General features: G+C 37.9%; 1 protein-coding gene and 1 pseudogene across 4 annotated transcripts; both read right to left on the bottom strand.

Annotated features, from left to right (window-relative positions):
- Positions 1 to 524: 524 nt before the first annotated feature.
- Positions 525 to 10,850, bottom strand: FUS9 (Ubiquitin-conjugating enzyme family protein). 3 transcript variants are annotated; one of them, XM_088971807.1, is made up of 5 exons: positions 10,320 to 10,850; positions 7,639 to 7,744; positions 2,680 to 2,753; positions 966 to 1,113; positions 525 to 870 (listed from the first exon to the last, which is right to left on the bottom strand). In XM_088971807.1, exons 1-5 carry the CDS (start codon positions 10,401 to 10,403, stop codon positions 773 to 775), a joined length of 510 nt encoding a protein of 169 aa, XP_088827933.1. In that variant the 5' UTR covers positions 10,404 to 10,850; the 3' UTR covers positions 525 to 772. The 3 variants fall into 3 exon arrangements, with proteins under 3 accessions (XP_088827933.1, XP_088827934.1, XP_088827932.1); XM_088971808.1 differs by lacking the exon at positions 10,320 to 10,850 and adding an exon at positions 8,067 to 9,658; XM_088971806.1 differs by lacking the exon at positions 7,639 to 7,744 and having other exon boundaries at positions 10,320 to 10,845.
- A 1,408-nt stretch (positions 10,851 to 12,258) lies between these two features.
- Positions 12,259 to 20,378, bottom strand: LOC148872867 (glucan endo-1,3-beta-glucosidase 4-like; annotated as a pseudogene). Its single transcript, XR_016107628.1, has 4 exons — positions 19,657 to 20,378; positions 18,214 to 18,329; positions 13,300 to 17,421; positions 12,259 to 13,131 (listed from the first exon to the last, which is right to left on the bottom strand). The product of XR_016107628.1 is annotated as a glucan endo-1,3-beta-glucosidase 4-like (transcript).
- Between the last annotated feature and the right edge of the window lie 1,447 nt (positions 20,379 to 21,825).

The following is a 21,825-nucleotide window of genomic DNA, read 5'->3' as shown; positions in this document are numbered from 1 at the left end:
TACTGGGGAATGGGCATCCTCACTTGGATCATATTTTATACAAAACTCAACAATTGAGAATATTGATTTCGCGTCGGTTCATACTTACCCAGATAGCTGGTCGGCAAAAATGGATTATTTTATAGTTTGAGAAACAGAGGTCTATGTCTGCAATTAACCCAACCACAGGGTTGTACCACCAACTTGTTGATCTTATCTTTTTACTGAGAGAGGTATTTTTTATGGATATTGGGGTTTAGACCAAATGTCAGAGTAACAAAAGGATCTTTACCAAGTAGGGCTAAATGTAGATAAGGGAATTGATGTTAAGGATCAGAGGAACATGTTAACATATTGATCCCTAGACCTAGAGGTGTGTAGTGGGTGATTTTATTCTTCCAGCACTCTGGCCTACATTAGAAATCTTGCCCCTCGCCCCTCTTTCTCTCTAATACACACACAAAGGAGAGAAAGAGGAAAAACCAGAAGGCTGGGAAAATAAACCATCTCAATTCCAAGGGTTTTCTTTTACCATATAGGCTAACCGTAGAAAAAGAATACAAATCTCCAATGAATACCTCTGACCATAAAGGCACCAAATACAAGGAGGTCATCCCACAAATCTCCAATGAATCATCAACAGATGGGAAAAATTAGGATTTACAAAAAAGAATAAAAAACATCTAATTTATATGATGTTCCTTTTGCTTATAACATGGACATTAGCATATTGGAAATTTGTAAGTTCACAATATTCCAATTCCAGATGCTCTGTAATCAAATTGATGAAACTTTATCTGGCAAAACGCATTGTCCACTCTGCAGCTATTTCATCGTGTTTAGCTCTGTCAGTCAAGTACAAGCGAGCAATGCCAGACACAAGAGGTGTATCTACAAGGATGAGATTTAAGAGGTTAAGTAAAGAGGATTTCCTCCTGGACCATGTCAAATGAAAACTTGGCAGCAAAGAGCATGGAAAAACTTACTTGGGTCCGGATTGCTGAATATTGATCTGATTGCAAGTAGTATCTTTGAGATGGTTAGAGCAGGACTCCAGCCATCTTTCAAGATCCCCAAACTTAAGTTTCCTTCGGCATCAACATTGCAGTGGTATATCCTAGTTTTGAATACTACCTGCAGGCAGAAAACAGAAAAAGAAAATAGTAAAAAACAACACCATACACAAGAATCAGTAGATGAAAAATCAACAATATATTATGCAGTATTCCTTCCTAAAAACACGAGGGTTGCAGGGTGCACAGTTGCACAAGGTCCCATGCAGGTAAGTTCATGAAAAACCAACTCAATTGATAATTTATCTATTCAAGAGTTGATCAAGATTACTTACCACATTTCACCAATCCTTTGCCATTCAGTCAAGTATCTGGATGTAGGGTAAATATCCTACTTAGTGGTTGATCAGCAAACTCATGGAAACTTTCTAGTGATTATTTAGATTATTAAGAAACAGGGGTTCAGGTATCGGTATCCATATAAGGGAAAATCTATGATGCCGTAAAGACATTATACCAAAAAGGTTTTGACCAATCACAACCCCCCATGAATTGTGGTGAAAGCCCACCTGATTGGTGCCTAGTTGATGCCAGTTGATTGGTTGTAAGTTTTTCTAGTATCATGTCTTTCCGGCATCATAGTCGAACCTTCCATATATATATAAGGTAAATACAAAGTCCAAGCACTATATGGAAATTAAATGAAAAACATGCATGATATATATGCTCAACATTTGTGAGCTTTCACTAGGGCTGTCAACCGGCTCAGCTTGAAGGCTTACAAATTTGGCACAACCATGGACCACAACATGGATATCTTCTGGGAAACATTTAAGTTAGAGAAGCAAAATGATCTCTACGTAATTTGATCTACATGCAACAGTATAAGATCTGCAATTTAAGTATCATATACAAAATACACCTAATTGTATAGAATCTACCATCTAATTCCTTCCAATATTTTGTTTTTTCTTTCCTTGGGGGGGGGGGGGGGGAGGGTCTAGTGGGGTTATCAATAAGACACTCCACTAAGTCCAAACAGACAGTGTTATAGGTCCAGCCCTACCACTGACCAGATTTGAACAGCTATCCCACATTGGAACTTCTCCCTGAGCTTTCTCTAGAATTTACCATGCCACAGCATGGAGTGAAGATGACCAATACAAAGCAAGAAAGAGTGCATAGGTTACATGCAACCGTCCAATTGCATTAGCTGCTTAGTTGATTGTGTGCCTCATCCCACATACATACAAATCAACTCAACTTAGCTTTAATCCCAACCATTTGGGGTCAGCTAACCTTATCCCATGTAGAATATATTGAAATGATGATGATCTCTTACAAACCACAAAATACCCCTTCACATGGAAACTATAAGATAAAATTTCAACTGCCATCATCTTGCACTGAAAGATTATGGATTATTATTCATTAGGAGTGCAACTTGGGTTGGCTCAAGTTGAGCATTCATTAAAACCAAAATAGGCCCTGGACCCAATGCAGTGTAACCTACTTGCACCCTTGCTGTTCTTGAGGAGATATATCATGCATTCTAATATGAAGACGATAATTTACAGCATCACCATAGGACAGGGAGAAAAATTTTTCATGAATACAAGATACTGTGAGAAATAATTTCATGAATATTACTCTGACGTTCAGTATTTTGGAATGTAACCAAGCATACCTTGGGTGGTTTGAATGGATAATCATGTGGAAATGTAATGTCCAGAAAAAATATTCCACCCTGATATGGTGTGCCTACAAATACGAAAATGAAGTCATATCAGATTAGAATTATGTATTTCATTACAAGGTTTCTAGTTATTCTTACAAAAAAAAATAGCAAAAGAACTGAAAAGAAAAATATGCTCACCAAGTCCTCTCTTAAACCTTGCATGCAAGCTAAAATCAGAATTTCAAGCTAATACTTCTCACATATAAATCGGGAACTATTTTATACATCCAATTACATTTTACAATGCATATGAATAAGCAGATCGTGTCAGAGCCATCAAAAAGAAAAATAAAAAGCAGAAAACTTTCATTTAGAAATGAAAGCAAGCTTTGCAAAATGCAGAGATTGTAAGAAATGGTAGCAAGTCCAAGAACTGTATCATGTCCACATTATTATTAAATTACTGATAATAAGAGAAAATTATATTATTGCATGTATCTAGAACTAATGCAAAAACTGGAAAATAGAGCGCAGCCCAGCGCACGAGGCTCCCGCCAATGCAGGGTCTGGGGAGGGATAGATGTATGCAGCCTTACCCCTGCACATACATAGAGGATGTTTCCATGATAGTGGAAAAACTGGAAAAACTGATGCATAAAAAAGACAGTGGGAAATGCTTCATACAGATCATGAATTAAGTATACTACAGCATATAAAACCAGTTAAACTTGGTCAATCCATTTTAGTTACTGGACCACATTCAAGTAATCTATCAAAACATAATTTAAACTATAAACTGATGTAGCCCAAAAAAAGAAACTATAAACTGTGCTCGATCAATATTCTTCGTAACAAAGTTCATTAAGCCATTCCATAAATTTGTAGCTTATTGATAGACCATACACTTTTATATAGGGTTTGCATCTCCTTCTTAACCTAGATCTTTGTTGCAATAAAATTTGTACAGTTACAAAATAAGCAGCACTACCAGGAAACAACAAAACCAAGGGTGGTTTAAGTGAACCGATGCCTCTTGCATCATGCTAATGGCTTTCTATGTAAATTCACAAAAGAAATATGTTTGCACTTCATGCTCCTAGAGAAGATATCATAAGTATATCCACTATGGTACCAACATTTTTTATCCCTTCCCCTGAAAAAAAAAAACACATGATTGAAACTTCACGATAAATTTCAGACTTGCAAGTTGAAATACAAAGTAAAAAACATAACTAAGCGCCCACTCTATTCCATCAAAATACAGAATAAAGGTAAGCATAAGATACATTTTAACTCGATGATTTTGTTTAGAGTATATCCTTCCTGAACTTGTTTCTAGACAGCAAGCATAGGTGGAACAGTTTGCAATATGGAGTTATGGTAATGGTTTATTCAGGTCCAAGAAGGAAATTCAATCAGGGCATTATTTGGATCACTACTACACACATTCTGATTTGCCTCCTCTATTCATCTTTCGAGTCTGGAGATTCAAGGTGATTCCCAAATTGTTGGGAGGATGAATTAGGGTGGGGGATAATATACTGACAACACAGAGAAGCAAGTCTCTTGGCCACTCTATGAATACCTCATTCAATTGGGTCAAAACTCAGAAGAACAGACAATTCCTTTGATTAATCACTCCCCTCAATAGAGAAGAGGTAGACAGGGAAGAAGGTTCCATTGTATGCAAAAAAGGGTTGCTTCATATTGATAGAATGATGATATTTATTGTATTATTTAAATTCTTAACAAAATTCTAAAATTGTTAGTGATGAAAAAATATAATAGAATAGCCTTTTATATTACCAATTAAAACTCTAAAATCCACCAGCATCAAACAGTACCATAAGCTTACCTTCCTACTTCTTTTCCACATGCACAAGGGTAAGCAAAGGCCTAAAACTAACTGCTTTCATAATATGGATGGATATTGTATAAATTTGCACATCATCGATTTCAGGTAGCTAAAAACCTGCAATCTTTGCTTTATTAAACATGTACAATAAAACCTGGTATTAAGGTTAACTAAGTCTCTGTAATGACCAAAGAAGATATTCTTCACCAGGGATATCTGCATCTGAGGCCCATTCTGATTAAAACATCTAAGATTTTCAGTCTCGAATAAATCAAGCTTCAGAGAAAAAAGGATAAGAGGAAACTGCTCTGAAGTCTATCCCCTCTCAAGAAAAATAAACAAACAATGAGGGGGAAATTTTCCATCAAAATAATAACAGGTCAAGAAAAAACTAGAATTCAAATAGAAATACATAACCAAAATATTTAGAAGCATCCTTTCAACTTTCTCCTCGCTATATTATTAGAATTTCCACATAAATACAATTTGTGAATTATCATTTATGGGTATTTAACTGGACAAGATGAAATAAGGAAATCATAGAGCATTTCCGAGAAATTAATGACCTTGTTACTACACTATCCACTTCCACCGCTCTCTTCCCTTAGCTTCTAGTCAAATTAAACAAGCAGAAATCAGAACATTCTTTAGCTTCAGGAACGACTAAATTATTTTCGTATAGCGAGTTTGCCGGAAAGAAGCATGTTGAGCAAGAGCAAGAGAAGAGAAGAGAAGAGAGGAGAGAAGAGAGGGAGAGAGGAGAGGAGAGCCGAGAGGACTGAAAGCCCCTTCTAAACTTAGGGGGCGAAAGAATGATATATTATTATTTATACTGGTACATTCGAACAATATAAACAGAGGAGAAGTTACAACAGTACCCTTATGGTACTAAACTTGAATACATAAACAACTGACAACACTCCCCCTCAAGTTGGAGCATAGATATCAATCATGCCCAACTTGTCACAAAGATCATGATGTCTGGAAAGGTTTAAACCCTTTGTAAAGATGTCTGCAAGCTGGTTCTCAGAAGTGACATAGGGGGTACACACTTCGCCTGTGATAACTTTCTCTCTGATAAAATGCTTGTCAACTTCGATGTGAGAGTCAACTGGCTTCACCCCCATCTTTCCAGTGTCCTGAAGTAAATCTAGGGCATATTTCCTTTGAGAAATGAAGATACCCTTCTTTGATCGGGCAACTTCAATTCCAATGAAGTATCTGGCAGGTCCTAGATCCTTCACTTCAAACTGAGTGGCAAGAAAAAGTTTCAATTTCTGAATTCCATCCTCCCAATCACCAGTAACAATTATGTCATCCACATATACAATTAGAGCAGCAATTTTACCTTCTCCTTTTTTCACGAACAGTGTGTGATCTAATTGACATTGCTCGTATCCTTTCTGTTGAACTGCCACATGGAATCTACTGAACCAAGCTCTTGGTGATTGTTTCAACCCGTATAAGGACTTCTTCAACTTGCACACTTTATGTTCATTGCCTTGGGCTAGAAACCCAAGAGGTTGAATCATGTACACTTCCTCTTCAAGGTCACCATTCAAGAATGCATTCTTGATGTCCAGCTGGTGTAAAACTCAATCCAGATTGGCCGCAAGAGAGAAAATGACTCTAATGGAATTCATCTTGGCAACGGGGGCAAAAGTTTCTGCATAATCAACTCCATACACTTGAGTAAATCCCTTTGCCACTAAGCGAGATTTATACCTTTCCACTGTTCCATCAGCCTTATGCTTGACTGTGAACACCCATTTACATCCAACTGAAACATTTCCCTTAGGAAGATCAACAAGTTCCCATGCGCCATTTTTGTGAAGGGCATTAATTTCTTCCCTCATGGCATTTGTCCATTCAGGAACTGAAAGAGCTTCTGCCACATTCTTAGGGATAGGGACACTGTCAATAGAAGTAAGGAAGGCATGGAATGAGGATGAAATGTTCTCATAGGAGACAAAGTTGGAAATGGGATGTTTAGTGGTGCACAATCTAACACCCTTCCTGTGAGCAATAAGACGGTCAAGATCATTAGCAATAGAGGAATCATTTTCAATAGATTCAAGGACATCATTGGGAGCCAAAATACCTAAGTGAGTATGATCCTCCCTCGAGGAGTCTGGTGGCACTGGAGGTACAGCTTCCGGATTCTCTACAGCTCTTGGATTTGGCTGGCCTTTGCGACGACAAGAAAAAACACGAAAATGTGGAGGGTCAGGGAGAGAGGGAAGGCTCATCTTCAAAGGAAGAAACATCCATGAAGACATAGAATTTACGAGAAACAGGATCAAAAACACGGTATCCCTTTTGAGTGAAGGAGTAACCAAGAAATATGCAAGGTATAGCACGAGAATTCAATTTCTCACGGGTGAGAGATAGATTTTGGACAAAACACCGGTAACCAAAGACACGAGGAGGAATAGAAAGAATGGGAGCCTTAGGAAAGAGAAGTTGATGTGGGGCTTTGTACTCTAACCGACGAGAGGGCATACGGTTTATAAGGTAAGTGGAACAAATAACAGCTTCAAGCCAAAACCGTTTGGGAACATTCATATGAAGTAGTAAACCTCGAGCCACTTCAAGGAGATGTCGGTTCTTCCGTTCGGCCACACCATTTTATTGTGGTGTACGGGCACAAGAGCTACGGTGAAGGGAACCATGCGAAGCAAAAAATTCTGTGAGGTCACTATGAAAAAATTCTTTTGCATTATCTGATTGGAAAATTTGGATTTCAGTTTGAAATTGAGTGAAGACCATCCGCTGGAAATCTTGAATGATTTTTGGTACTTCTTCCCTGGTTCGCATCGGGTATACCCAAGTAAATCTAGAATAATCATCAATGAGGGTAATGAAATACTTGTAGCCACTCTCAGATGGTAAAGTAACAGGACCCCACACTTCAGAATGAATAATGTGAAATGGAGATTCAGATTTACTATTTCTTTGAAGAAAATGAGTTCTACGGTGCTTACTCAACTAACACGTTTGACAAGAAAAATCATAAACAGACATTGACTTAAACAGTTCTGGAAATACAACTTTCAAAAACTCAAAAGACAAATGACCAAGACGACAATGCCATAAGTAGACTTTTTTCTTACAGGACTGACTCATAGACTCTGTAACATGAAGACCAGCCTTATTCTCCAGAATGTAAAGTCCATCAGCCATACGACCCCTACCAATCGTCATCCCCGAGGCCAGATCCTAAATCACACAATGAGAAAGGAAAAAAGTCACTGAGCAATTCAAGAAATTAGTAATACTACTAACAGAGAACAAATTAATGGAAAATTTTGGAACATGAAGAACATCAGAAAGGGTAAGGCCAAGAGGAAGAGAGAGAGTTCATTGACCAGCTATGGAAGAGTATGAACCATCGGCTAGTCTCACATTGTCTCTTCCAGAAAGAGGGTGATAGGTTTGAAAGTAAGAGGAGTACCAGTCATATGTTTTGATGCTCCAGGATCAATGATCCATGGAGAGTCAGGGGTGTGAGAAGGAACATGGAAAGCAGTGGCAGGGTTACCTGACGTAGATGCAAATGAGGTTGAGGGAGGAGTATCCATCTGACGAATTGCTCTACCATAGAGATCTAAATGGTCACGGAAGGAATTCATAATGTCCTCCCTCGGGTCAGGTTCAGTGAGATGTGTCTGAGTCATAGTAGAAATGGGGGGCTGATGCTCCCGAGTAGCCATGTTGGCCATGTGATGTTTCTTTGTACTTTGTTGTCCGTACTTCTTATTCACCTCTGAACCTTGCTTCTTAGTCAGATCTTGAGCCCATTTTGGTTTCCCATGAAGATCCCAACAGGTATCTTTGGTGCGTCGGGATTTCTAGCAATGAGTGCACCACAATTTTTCCTTATCTTCTGTTTTTTTCTGGATATCTCCTTTCCGGGAAGAAGATCCCACACCAGTAGATACACCCCCTTTTGCAACTAACACAACAGCATCCCCACCAGGGTTGTTCATCAAATTTCTCCTGCTTTCTTCAGATTGTACAAGAGCATAGACTTCCTGAACAGAAGGGAGATCCTTAGAGCTGAGAATCTGAACCCTAATAGATTCATACGTAGGATTCAGACCATGTAAGAATGCAAACACCCTTTGCTGGGAGACAAGTTGTTTGTACTTCTTAGCATCCTCATCACACTTCCAATCCACACTCTGGTAGTGATCCAACTCCTTCCAGGCAGATGTTAAGTCAGAGTAATAGACTGATAAACACCTCTCCCCCTGTCTGCAAGTAGAAGATGTTGCCTGCAGTTGATATATTTTGGCATAGTGTCGCAATTCTGAATATGTAGACTTTGCTTGTTCCTAGATTTCATTCGCAGTTTCAGCCCACATGAAATTCATCCTGATTTGAAGTTGCATGGAAACCAAGAGCCAGGACATAACAATATTGTTCTCCTGATTCCATCTATCATATTCAGCACTCCCGGAGGATAGTTCTTTTATCCTCCCATTAATAATAGCATATCTTCCCCCTTGCAGTAATGTATAACTTGATCCCTCTTGACCACTCTAGGTAATTTAAACCATCAAGAGGGACAACAGCCATAGGAAAGGATAGGTCACCCCCCACCCATTCCATTCAGCATTGAGGAAACTCCAGATGTGGCTGAATCTTCACTACTCATGATTTCAGGTTTAAGAAAAAAACAGCAACCAAAGGGGTACTTCCGTACAAGGCTATTATAGAAACAGGTCCTTCTAACCTACGGTTTCACTGGGAGCAAAGACTGAACACTACTGTTGCAGTACTGGAACAGGTCTGTATAACCTACGGTCTTGTAGGAATCCAAAAAACAACACTGCAGTTGTAGTACATAACCAGGTCTATATGACCTACAATTGTACAGAGGTCATATGACCCCCCAACAGAATGGAAAATACAAGGTGAAGTTCACCACACCCCTAATCGGCAGGCCTGGTAGCCGAAGAGTCAATGACTGAGATCAATACAACATCTGCTTTAGGGCATCAACAGTCCATCAAAGGGGTAAAGAAATACAAAAAAATTGTCAAATACAGCTGCTTTGTTAAAGAAATACAATCCATCAATAGTCCATCAACTAGGCTTTCAGTCAATCAATAAACAGTCAATCCGTAGGGCAGCCGAACAGTACCTCTTTTAACTTCAGATGATAGCCTCTCTGTAAACCAGAACTCCCTCTACGAACCTCAGGTGATAGCCTCTCTACAGTCGAACAGACAATGAATACAACTTCTGGGATGGAAGATGAAAAGTCTCTATAACTTCTGGGTCGAACTGAATACAAGTGATTAGGAGTTAGATGGATACAACTCTGGGAGATGAAGAGACTATATGCTCGACATTGAACAACAGGCTTGCTTGACACCACCCTTCAGGCCTCGACGACTTGCTCTGATACCATGTCGAGCAAGAGCAAGAGAGGAGAGAAGAGAGGGAGAGAGGAGAGGAGAGCCGAGAGGACTGAAAGCGGCAACCAGCAGACTACAGACTTCAAGCAACAAGTGAAGATTGCAGCTGGAGGGCGTTAGAATAAGTGATTACTCAGCAAAGACAGGTTCAATGGCATCAAGAAGAAACAGTGAACCAGGCAAAGAATCGCATGCCTTCAGAAAGCCCTATATCAGTGAATGAAACAGAGAAGCCACATGGAAGATTTATCAAGAAAATCAAACTTCGCCACTGAACTTTGTTTGGAGATGTAATGCAACAAAAAAAAATCCCATAATTCAAAATCGTCCATTTCTTTGAACACCAAGAGAAAGGAAGGGATACTCGCCTGGAGGACCAACGATGGTGGAGATCCACTGATAGAGATTGTCACCTTTGGGTCCAGCAGAACAGTCGGTAGGTGGGTCCACATTGAATTCTTGCATCTCCTTCTGTATTCTCTTCCCAGAGGCCGACACAGAAGTGGTCGACGGCCATGACCGTCCTCCTCCTCCTCCTCCTCCTCCCCCTCCACCCAACCCTGCTGCTCCAATGCCTGCCGAGGAGCTCGGGTAGCTCATCCCCCTTGACATCTCGAATTAGTGTTTCGGTGTTGTTATCACACTTCTTTCTCGTCTTCCCCGAGTCGAGTCTATGGATATTTTAGTAGTACACAGAAACCAGACAGAGGAGGATTACTATCGTATTCGTATCAGAGACTAGAGAAAGGATTCAACGCGAGGAAGGATTAGAGCTGAACGCGGTGGCTGTTCAGCGGGCTGTGAAACCATGATAATATCCGGCTTATAAGAAAAAAAAAAAAGATTCATGGTCGAGAAAATAAGTGGATGGAGATGCGAGTCCCGATGTGCTGAGTCTCAAATAACCATTGATTATACTGCTGGGTGTAGGTTGATATTATTTAATACGCTTCTCTTGAAACGTAAATAAATACACCCATTCATATTTTGTGCTAAAAGTTATTTTAATTATAATGGGGTTAATGGGTACTGACGACTACACCATTTAGTCAAAATGACTATGATACTATATTAAAGAACTATTTAACTTAAAAGTTTAAGTTGTTAGGTGAAATCCTTAAATAGATTGATATTCTTTAATATTGAGTATTCATTGGTCAACGTTTAATCAGCGGCACAATGAAAACATCTTACGTTCTTTATATCAAGGTTTAAAGTATCGATACGTATCGACCCGATGCATTCAACTATGATCAATATATATCATGCCGATGACTTCTTGCCCCTACAAGGATTGTATCAAGTCAGACCATGATTCAGAAGGCAACCGAAACTTAAGCGGACTCCTATAAACTGATTTAAAAAATAAATAAATAAATATATATCATGCCTATGAACCTTGCTTTATATTACCGATATTCTCAATGTACAAGTGAATGAATGTGATCATAATGCATGGAACATCGTTTATTCTTTATATCACTAATATTCCCAATGTACGACGACTGGATGAATGAATATGTGTTGTGGTCAGACTCGAGAGATGGAGGGAGAGAACCTTATCGATGGGAATATAATCAATTTGAGCTGAATTCTACTCAATGACCATGCTGCTCTAAATTGAGCCCGTTTTAAGAGTTGATTGAGCGGCGTAAATTGAGCCGCTTTGGAGAGAAGCTAGCTGAGATAATCAATTTTGTGATTTTTATAAGCCTACTTTTACGAAATATGGCTTCGTAGCATTCGAGGTTCCTCGGCTCATGTAAGGCCAGAAGTCAAAAAGCCGCTGCATGAAAACTCTCCCAAACAAGCACATCATATGAGTTTTGAGAAACCATCTTAAAACAAAACATTCCACTAAATATTAGCCTAGTTTAAGCATCTAAGCCTCGTATTTGATTTCCCAAATTCCACCATTTCTCGTATTTGATTAACTATCGAAATGTGTTTCTTTTTTTTTTTATACTTTATTTATAGTGGTTTGATCTTATCAATGTATTTTTGAGATTTATATGAAATTGACAAACACAAACTAATAGGTAATAGCTCATTTTGTCTCTACTCTGTGGGGCAATGTTCTCAAAGAGTTGTGTGAAAGTGAAACGCCATTGTTATCACCAAGCTTCTTCTAATTTTAATCCGTGGTCATTGCGGAGGTTACCAGTTTCCAACTAGATATTAATCAGGCTGCTTTTTTTTTAGTGAATTTGGGGAGACCAACTACTTTATTTTTTCTGATGGCTGATGAGCAACAACTGTCAATAAATTTTGATGACCGACTATATGAGTTCATGGTTTCTACATCCAGTCATCAAGAGATTGCTTTCTAACATTAATTTTCAACATCAGAAGAAAAAAATCACAAAGCCTACCAGTACCAACTGGTTCATGATGTATACAATTGAACCAAGTAGGTGAAAACAAAAAGAGAACATAATAAACAGAGAATCAACAGATAAATGAACATTCAACAAGGGTTGGGCATTGTCAAACTAATGGTAATGGATATGGATCTCCTTCAACTCTTTACAGGACTGCAGCCTCAATAGCACTGACTTAAACTGCACAAACTGATGCAAAATCCAATTATAGCAAGTATTGCCAGAATCAGAAAGACCATCCTGGAAACTTGAAGCATTGAACTCCACCCCACTGTGGGTCCAAATGTTGATGGAGGCGCGAATAACCCACTTGTATTTGAACCAGAACTGTTACAACAGACTAATGTTTGAAGGTGTGCACAAGAAACGACTAAAATAATCTACAGATAAAAGTAAGTACTCACCTTCCCATGAAAACACATGAACTGTGGCCTGCAAAGATTCAGAAACCCATACTGCATTTGATACAGCACTTCAAAATGGACTGTTCAATTTAATTGAATGGAAAGAAGGAAAATCTTTTAAGATCAATACTAAAGAACAACAAAAAACCATACTTACATAACATTGAAAACTTTGTTAATTTTAAGCTAAAAAAGGGTTTATTAAATAATTCTAAAGTTGTACTTGAACCCCTCTTAATGATGTATCTCAGAGAGAGAAAGAGAGGACAACGGTTCCAAATTCATAGATCATGATTCAAGATCTCAACGATGTTGGGTCACGATCCAAAGCACTCCTGTTCCTGAATCCAAGCACAGAACAGGCGTGGTAGTTGGACACGTCTGGACACAAGGTTCTGAAGCCAATAAAAAAAATCACGTTAAGAATCACATCAAGGACTGTTTTCCACTAAAAATATATTATAATATTTGTATGTAAATATACCAACTACGTATGTTTTACTGTGAAATCGCCTACTTCAACAATAGAGAAGAAATTATGGTTACAAAAATCAACCACTCACTACCACATAAACCCCTCAAGAAATTCATCAGATAAGGGCACAGCAACTTATTGGGATCAACAGTCGTAGTTATGGCTGTACCACCAAAATTACAGGTCCCACCAGCACTCTGCATTTTGTGAAAATAATGCATAAGAAGCATGACTTTGGAGACTGTTAGGTTCATAACATGGCTGCCCCCCTTGAATGGCACTGCAATTAGCTTGTCCTCCCCACAAGCCCAGTTTAGACTGGACTGCAACAAACTTGAATCAGCATTCGGTTTTGCCACACAGAAAACCCTAACCACAGCTTAAAGGATACACAGATGTTCCATTTGTGAAAACAAGCCCCAGTTTTTCTCAGATATATATACCCTGGCCTTTTGTACTCATTGAATAGCTCATAGATGTCCTAATAGGTATAGTTGGCTGGCAAGGAGGGCCCCAATCATTAAGCACTCGACAAACCAAGTTGTTGTTGTAGGTCCGTGCATTATCTGCAGTTGCATCAGGTTCAAAGGCTCCACCAAACCATGGCCAACCTGATTCAGTCACAATGATTGGAATCCCAGAAAAATTGAGAGCTTTCATGGAGTAATAAGTTGCATCAACCATAGATTCAAACATGCTCGGGTACTGGAAAATGTGTTAGGGTCAACAATTTGTTTGGTCAAAGAAAGTGTCCGAAAAAGTGCATAATCAATTGGAAAGATACCTCTTGTGTAATCATAATAGGGGTAGGCATTTAACATGTAAAATGATCCTGTGTTCTTCAAAAATTGGAGAAACTGGTACATGGTAGAGTTCCATGTGGAATTAAAGGTGGGGACTTGAAACTTCTTATTGATTCAAGGTGATGGTGATTCTCCAATCCCCAGCACCTCCCCATTGGTTACACCCACCATGACTTCAATACCAGTGCCTGCAAGGGCATTTAGCATGTGAGGATCCACATCATAGAGGTGAATGTGAGTGATCCGATTAGCTTTAAGGATTGCCACCACATCTGCAGCTGATGGCAAGTCTGTGACAACTGTGCCAATGTTTATCCCCACAAATGCACCTAAAAAATTCATAGAACACAATTCAGCAACTCCCTATAAGGGGAAAAAAACAATTTTGGTTTTCTTCTTGATCACTTAGGCAGATATTATATCAGTTATTTATTTTTGTCAGAGATGTCCCCTTAGCAAAATTGTGGATGGTTTGGAATAATTGAAGTTCTGCTAGCTCCAATTACATGGTACATATGGCATGAAAAGAATAAGAGTCATGCGGGTGCAAAAAGGAAAACACAGGCAATCATTCATCAAAGTAGCCCAAGAAATTTAGCAAGAGCTTCAAATAACCCATAATTTAATTACATACTTGTAGACACCCCATTTTTGCGCCCTTCAATCTTTCTGCAGCACTTCGAGTTTCAAGCATGCTTCAACTAACCTCTCAGCCAACCTGGGGGGTACTTTTTAGAATTTCACAAAAGTTTGAACTCTAGGATCCAACACATTAGGTACATAGATCACAAAAATACAAATCCGACGACACTAAGATCACAAAAATCCAACATTGTTTACCCCTTCACCTTAAGACCCGAAACCAAAACTAATTTCGGTTGCCTAATCAGGGTCATTTTGATCTTGAACCTCATCCCACATCAAATCAGAAATCCGAGACCATGGGTACATAGAGCCCAAAATTCCAAATCCAACAACACCAAGATCACCCAAATCCCACATCATTTACCCTTTCATCTCAAGACCCGAAGCCGAAACCGATTCCGATCGTCTGATCGGGGTCATTTTGATCCTAAATCTCATCTCACAATGAATCGGAAACCCGAGACCATAGGTACGTAGATCCTGAAATTGTAAATCCAACGACACCAAGATCACCCAAATTCCACACCACTTATCCCTTCATCTTAAGACCCGAAGCCATAACCGATTTCGATCGTCCGATTGGAGTCATTTTCATCCTGAATCTCATTTCATGTCAAATCATAAATCCAAAACCATATGTATGTAGAGCCAAAAAAAATCCAAATTCAACGACACCAAAATCACCCAAATTCTGTACCGTTTACCCTTTCATCTTAAGACCCGAAGCCGAAACCAATTCCAGTTGTCCGACCGGAGTCATTTTGATCCTGAACCTCATTTCATCAAAAACCATAGGTACGTAGATCCCAAAAATCCAAATCCAACGACACCAAGATCACCCAAATCCGACACAATTTACCCCTTCATCTCAAGACCCAAAGCTGAAACTAATTCTGATCATCCTATCGGGCCTTGTAGATGCATAGACCTTAAAATTACGAGTCCAACGATACCAAGATCGTCCAATTCCGACACTGTTAACCCCTCCATCTTGTTCCCTTAGCAAAATTGTGAATGGTTTGGAATAATTGAAGTTCTGCTAGCTCCAATTACAGGGTACATATGGCATGAAAAGAATAAGAGTCTGCAAGTGCAGAAAGGAAAACACAAGCAACCATTCATCTAAATAGCCGAAGAAGTTTAGTAGGAGCTTTAGAGAACCCATGATTTAATAACATACTCTTGTTAGATGTGACAAAGACAAAGAACCAAGGTAGAATTCTCAAGAACTTCATAGGAAAAAGCTATACCAAAGGATACTTTTAAGCTTTGCAATACACAACTTATGAGATCAAACTCAATTTTGATCAAAGTTGTACCTAGTGTAGCATGTTTAGAAAAGGCTCACCTGGAACAAGTCTATCATGAAGAAAATAATAGAAGTTCCTTTTTAACTTGTATCCTCATACACCTTAAGAAAAGAGGACACCCAATTGACTGTCAAGATTCTACCATAAAAATGACTATCAAGATTGATCAAGGACTTTGACACCCCATTGGAGATCCAAGGAGAGGGAGATGAAGATGTACTAGGGTGGCTACACTTTGGTCCATCTGAGAGGAAAGGAATAACAGAATATTTCTGAACAGATCAAGGGAACCCTCTTGCTGAATGTGGGCCATTGGGCTAAAACATCAAATCTTTTTGAGCCCTTTCCTTTGGAAGACATCCTAAGAAGATGGCAATTGGTGGCTGATTCATCTACATTATATAATGCCAATACTTGCCTTGGTTTCCATGCAGACCTGAAAAGTTAATTCAAAGCATGTTATAGCCTTGCATCTACTTTAGCCTAGGTATTTTTCTCTCTCCTTTTAAACGTCCAAATGCATGTGCCTCTCAACTAGTCGATATTAAAGTCAAAAAATCCACTCAATGGATCCCCTTGTATCAACAATCATAAGCTAAACTTTGATTGCTGCAGTTTGGGGAACCTAGGACCTTCAGGAATTAGTGGAGTGTCAACGACCATATCAAAGTCATCTTCTCAAGGCCAACATGCAATGGAAATTCAACAAGAGTAGAACTACCAGCAATATTACAAGGGATAAGGTTGCATAGAATGCCAAACATCACAAATTGTGAAAGAGGACTCAAAGATGGTAGTGAGGTGGATGGTAAACAACAGTAGGAGAATTTGGCATTGCAAGAATATACTTAGGGAGAATAAAGCATTGATAAGATAACTAAGTGCATTGATTAACACGTCAGCAAATAGCATTGCTGATTCTTTATCAAAGGATTGTCTCAATAGTTAGGACATGTTTTGGGTATAGAAGATAGTATACTGTAATTTTAATAAAAATTTCTTGTATCTATTCTCCTTCGAAACAGCCTTTATGTATGTGCAGGGGAAAGGCTGTACATCTGTCCCTCCCCAGACCCTGCATTGGCGGGAGCCTCGTGCACTGGGCTGCCCTTTCTTGTATTTGTTCTTTCCTAATTTTAATAAAAGTTTCTGTTGTTGATCAAAAAATAAAGATAGTATACTGTAAAGTTCCTCTTGGCTTTGGGCCATCTGCTTATCTCTGCACATGTAAACTATACATTAATAATTTTGTTATTAATCATAAAAAATAAATAAGATTTTACCAAGATAGAAAGGAAGGCATGTATCCAAATTAGATACACTGAAATACCTGACACATTGTAAAACATGAAGAGTAGGAGAAAAACCATACCGTCTCCTAGCCATTGCTCAGGCAACATCTGGCCTAGTAAGTTTTCGACCTAAAGCTTCAAAACAGTGTTTTTCTATCCACTGCAACATCACAACAGTCAGATATTCAGCAAAGAGGGACTGCAGAAAGGTACTGATGTACTAAGTTTTAATTTCAAGAAACCTGACAGTAATAGAAAAGACAAATAACAAAGGGGAAGGAACAATAGCCACAACCTTCTAAAAAATTCACTGAAATTTTGAGCTCTAATAATAAGCCTGTCAACTGCCAAGAAAGATATAAATGCAACTTGGCTGGCTTTTTAAAAGTTAAACAACAACACTGAAGTTCATCAGATAACTCTAAAAAATAATAATAAGCACATATTTCAAACAATAAGAACCAAAACAAGATCGAAAGGGAAGTGAAAAAAATAAAATCAAAATTCTACATAATATGTTTGTGGAGAGAAAATTCATGAGGTCATTAATAAGAACCATCACCTCATACACCTAACTCAGTCAAACATTGGCTTCAACCAATGTTTTACATAAGGATAGACATATTACGATTGCATCAATAATGAGGGCATGATTTTGGTTATAATTCTGGCAAAAAATGAGTTTATGTTACTCTTGGATTTCTTTGCCTTACATGCATGAGTGGACCCAAAAAAGACATCACAAAGGAATCCATGAGTTTCACAAACTCATTCTTTAATAGCATTTGGCTCTTAAAGAAATAGATAAATTAACTATAAAATAAGCGCAATTCATGAAGCATGACCAATACAGAAATGCACACACACAAAAAAAAAAAAAACTCTGTTCAAACAGTACAAGGTTCTAGATGGACAAGTCAAGGACCATAGAGAAGGACAACTTAACCCTCACCTAATCACAATCCTCTCAGGCCCAGAAAATGAATATCACCATGCATTGGCTATCTCCAAAAGTGCCTTCCAGGGAGCAATCATCAAAATTAAATAACACTCACTTGGATGGATCACCTAAGGACAATAAATTTCATGGTTGAGTTAAGTGAGCAATAGACTGTTACTCAATAAGAAAAGAGAACAATTGTGTCTTTGAAAGCATATGATATCAAAATCCAATAAGAACTCCAATGGAAACCACTCAATCACCCCATCATCTTGGTGAGATTGGTTTTGTGTGTGTGTGTGTGTCCAAGCATCTCTCTTCTCCCACATGTACCAGGTTACTGCTTGCAGCAGGAGGGTTCTCCACATGATCCTACTTGACTACCAAGGGTAATTGGTGAGTTTGGTTTCAGATATATATATATATACACACCAGATTACTTCTTGCAGCAGGAGGGTTCTCCACATGATCCTACTTGAGTACTAAAAGGGTAACTGGTTTAAATTCCCAAAGGAAGTTCTGGATATCCTAAGGAAATGAGTAAATGAATCAAAAGATACCAAAAAAGTGATCCCAAATCAAAAGGCACATTTATATTGGAGTAATGGATAAAGAAGCAGTTCATCAACTCCCCATCTAGATGGCATAAGATGTCAGCATGAGGGAAACATCGTAAGACTTAAAGATACAAACACCACTGCTAGACCCCTCTATCAAAGCATCTCTAAGATATTCTAAGCTAACTATTCCAAGGATCATTTAGACCCTTGTAGAACAAGAGGTTCCAACAGAGACCAAATGAATAAAATGAGAAAAAAAAAGGAGCAAAATGATGACCTCAAAAGTTGGAAATAGGATGAGTCCAGGAAATTTTTTGATCACCATAAGATAAGTCCTCTTAGAACCTAAACTTATCCACAAGGACACCATTATACCTAAAAAACCACAAGGAAAAACAAGAAGTATAAACTAATTTCTTGTCACTGGTATATTGAGGCAACTGTATTGGTTAATCCAGCTTCCCAACTTATACACTTTAGGTTATGATATAGCCCTTTTCATTAGCATGGAAAGGCATCAGTTTGCCATGATTTTTTGCTTTTTTATAAATGGTTTGAAAATTGTATTACTATAATGTATAATCAGTTTTCCATGATTATACCTCTTTTTTGATAGATAACAGAAAATAGGTTTCATCAAGTCATACTGTTTACAAACATCATTAAAACAAATACAATGTATATGACAGAAACAAATTCCCCACCCCCCTGCCCCTAGGCCCCTACCAAGAAATCTTTTCTACAAATTACAGCCTGGTCCAGGGCAACCCCACAGCAGAGAATTCCTCCCCACTCCATCTCTTGTTAAAGAATCCACTAACATATTTGCACTTCTAGGGATCCAATAATTGAACAAGGCATTAAGGGAGGACCCTAGTGAGATGGCCATCCTTACCAAAGCTTTAAATTCCCAAGGTATTTGTTCTTGACCTTTCATCCAGAAAATAACCACTTGACAGTCTCCCTCCACAGCTCCACTATGACATCCCTTAATCTTTATTGATGCAGCAATTTAAACCTTGTATTAGAGCGATCAATTCTGCTATCAAAGACTTCCCCTGTTCCACTGGGCCTGAAAAACTAAGCATAACATTGCCTTCATGTTTGCCATGATTATACATTGGAAACTCTCAAAGAACATAATAATTTTAATTAACTAGGCAAGAGTATAATGTGAATCAATTATGAGAACAAATTTTGACAAACTGACCAAAACAACTTCCAGAATATAGAGGTTGAATAAAACTTTTCTAGATAAACTGTACTAAATGTTATAGAGAGTTACTGTCCTAACATTGAGTGATGATATTTTTTGATTACATGGATCATTGGACTTGATACCAACTAGTTGTGAACTGTCTATAAGTTATCATGCTTTTAAAATTCTGTAACCAACAATTCATACGAAGGAAAGAAAAATCGAAAGTTAAGGTTCAAAAAATGAAGCAGCAAAAGTACAAAAGACTCTACATTGAGTGATGATATTTTCTGATTACATGGACCATTGGATTTGATACCAACTAATTGTGAACTGTCTATAAGTTATCATTCTTTTAAAATTCTGTAACCAACAATTTATACGATGGAAAGAACAATCTAAAGTTGAAGGTTCAAAAAATGAAGAGGACAAGAAGGCAATAGCATAGAATTATCCCTATCTATCCTCCAAATGATTATCAGGAAATCTATCTCTTCAAATTTAATCTTTACAACTTCCAAAAAATTGCACACAATTGAACTGTCTTTTTCAGGATCATTAACAAAGATTATCAGACCAAAAACTTAATCCACGTTTGCCATCAAACAATAAAGAAAAGGGTTAAAGGAACAGAACTGTAACACAGTCTTTTCCAACAGAAAGAAAAAAGTAATCAAAGAAGCTAAGAAACAAAAAGGCAATGAAGAATAAAATCATAGCTTATAAAATAACACTATGGAGAAGGAGGATCTAACAAGTAAAGCTTAAGAGTTCATTAGATCAAGAAAACCACAAGAATGTAGCAATAAGGAAGAAAAATGAAATATAACAAAACAAAGAGATCAATAACACTAAGGAAGACTTAAACCTCCCTAACGTTAATCCTAAATAATAAGACCTCCCCTCTCTTTTCAAGATGGACTTAAACCTCCCTGTCCATGAAATTGCTTATAGTTTAACTTTTTTAAAATCGAAGTTTTTCTAAAAACTTTTAGGCTTTTACCTTGACTCAAAAAAAGATGAAAAAATTAAAAAAAAAAAAAACCTGAAATCCTGGAAGGTCTGTTGTAAATTATAACAATTCTTATTTGAAACAGGTATAGGTTCAACGTTCAAGAATCATTTTCTTGTAGCTCAGGATCACCTGCATTTATTTCTCCAAAAACTCCTAGTGAGTCCACTGAACTAATGAGTTCTCTCTCTTTTCTCTCCCAAGCCATCATTCTCACTTGGAGGGAGAAACAAGAGAACTTCACAGAATTCTTCTCTAAAAGAGTTTGTGGCCAGATCAACATTGGACTCATGACTTGCATTTATTAATGGGCATCAATCAAATCTAGCCATGACATAAGGCTTACTAAACTGTTTACTTTCTTCTTTTTTATTAAAATATAGGACCCTTCAAATCTATCAACTCGATTGAATATTCATCTCCAGAGTATCCGCCACTGAGTTTTTTTATGAATCAAGAACCCAATTGGATTTTCATTAATTTCAAAACTAAACATTAGTTGTGATCAAAAGAAATTTAAATTGACATTTCAGACAACCTTTTTTTTCTAAAAAAATAGATATCAAAATTCTTGAAAAAGAAAAACAAAGCACGGACTGAATAAGAAACTAACAACATACAAAAAAAGAAATAATGAGCTCTCTCTCAAGTATACTGTATACAAATAAAAAAAATTTGAAATTGAAAGGAACGATTTTGTTTCACTTGATCATTATGGCCTTGTACAAGGCATATGGTCTGGGATGATTGGCAGCAGTGATGCAAACTCTGATTTTTCTCAGGCATACGCATTGGACAATTGAAATAAAGAGGTATTTCTTCTCAATGGAGATCTGAAAATGGTGCATCACCTT

This window comes from Nelumbo lutea, chromosome 2, assembly GCF_056320005.1.
Source record: "Nelumbo lutea isolate HS-2025 chromosome 2, American lotus-T2T, whole genome shotgun sequence".
Classification (NCBI taxonomy): Eukaryota; Viridiplantae; Streptophyta; class Magnoliopsida; order Proteales; family Nelumbonaceae; genus Nelumbo; species Nelumbo lutea.
The sequence above is the reverse complement of the archived record's forward strand: the minus strand, read 5'-3'. Positions and strand labels throughout refer to the sequence as shown.

Coding starts and splice junctions, on each gene's coding strand:
- FUS9 (XM_088971806.1), bottom strand. CDS start 10,563: ATGTCAAGGGGGATGAGCTACCCGAGCTCCTCGGCAGGCATTGGAGCA. Junction 1,114..2,679: donor ATCCATTCAAACCACCCAAG/GTATGCTTGGTT, acceptor TTCTGCCTGCAG/GTAGTATTCAAAACTAGGAT. Junction 871..965: donor ATTCAGCAATCCGGACCCAA/GTAAGTTTTTCC, acceptor TCATCCTTGTAG/ATACACCTCTTGTGTCTGGC.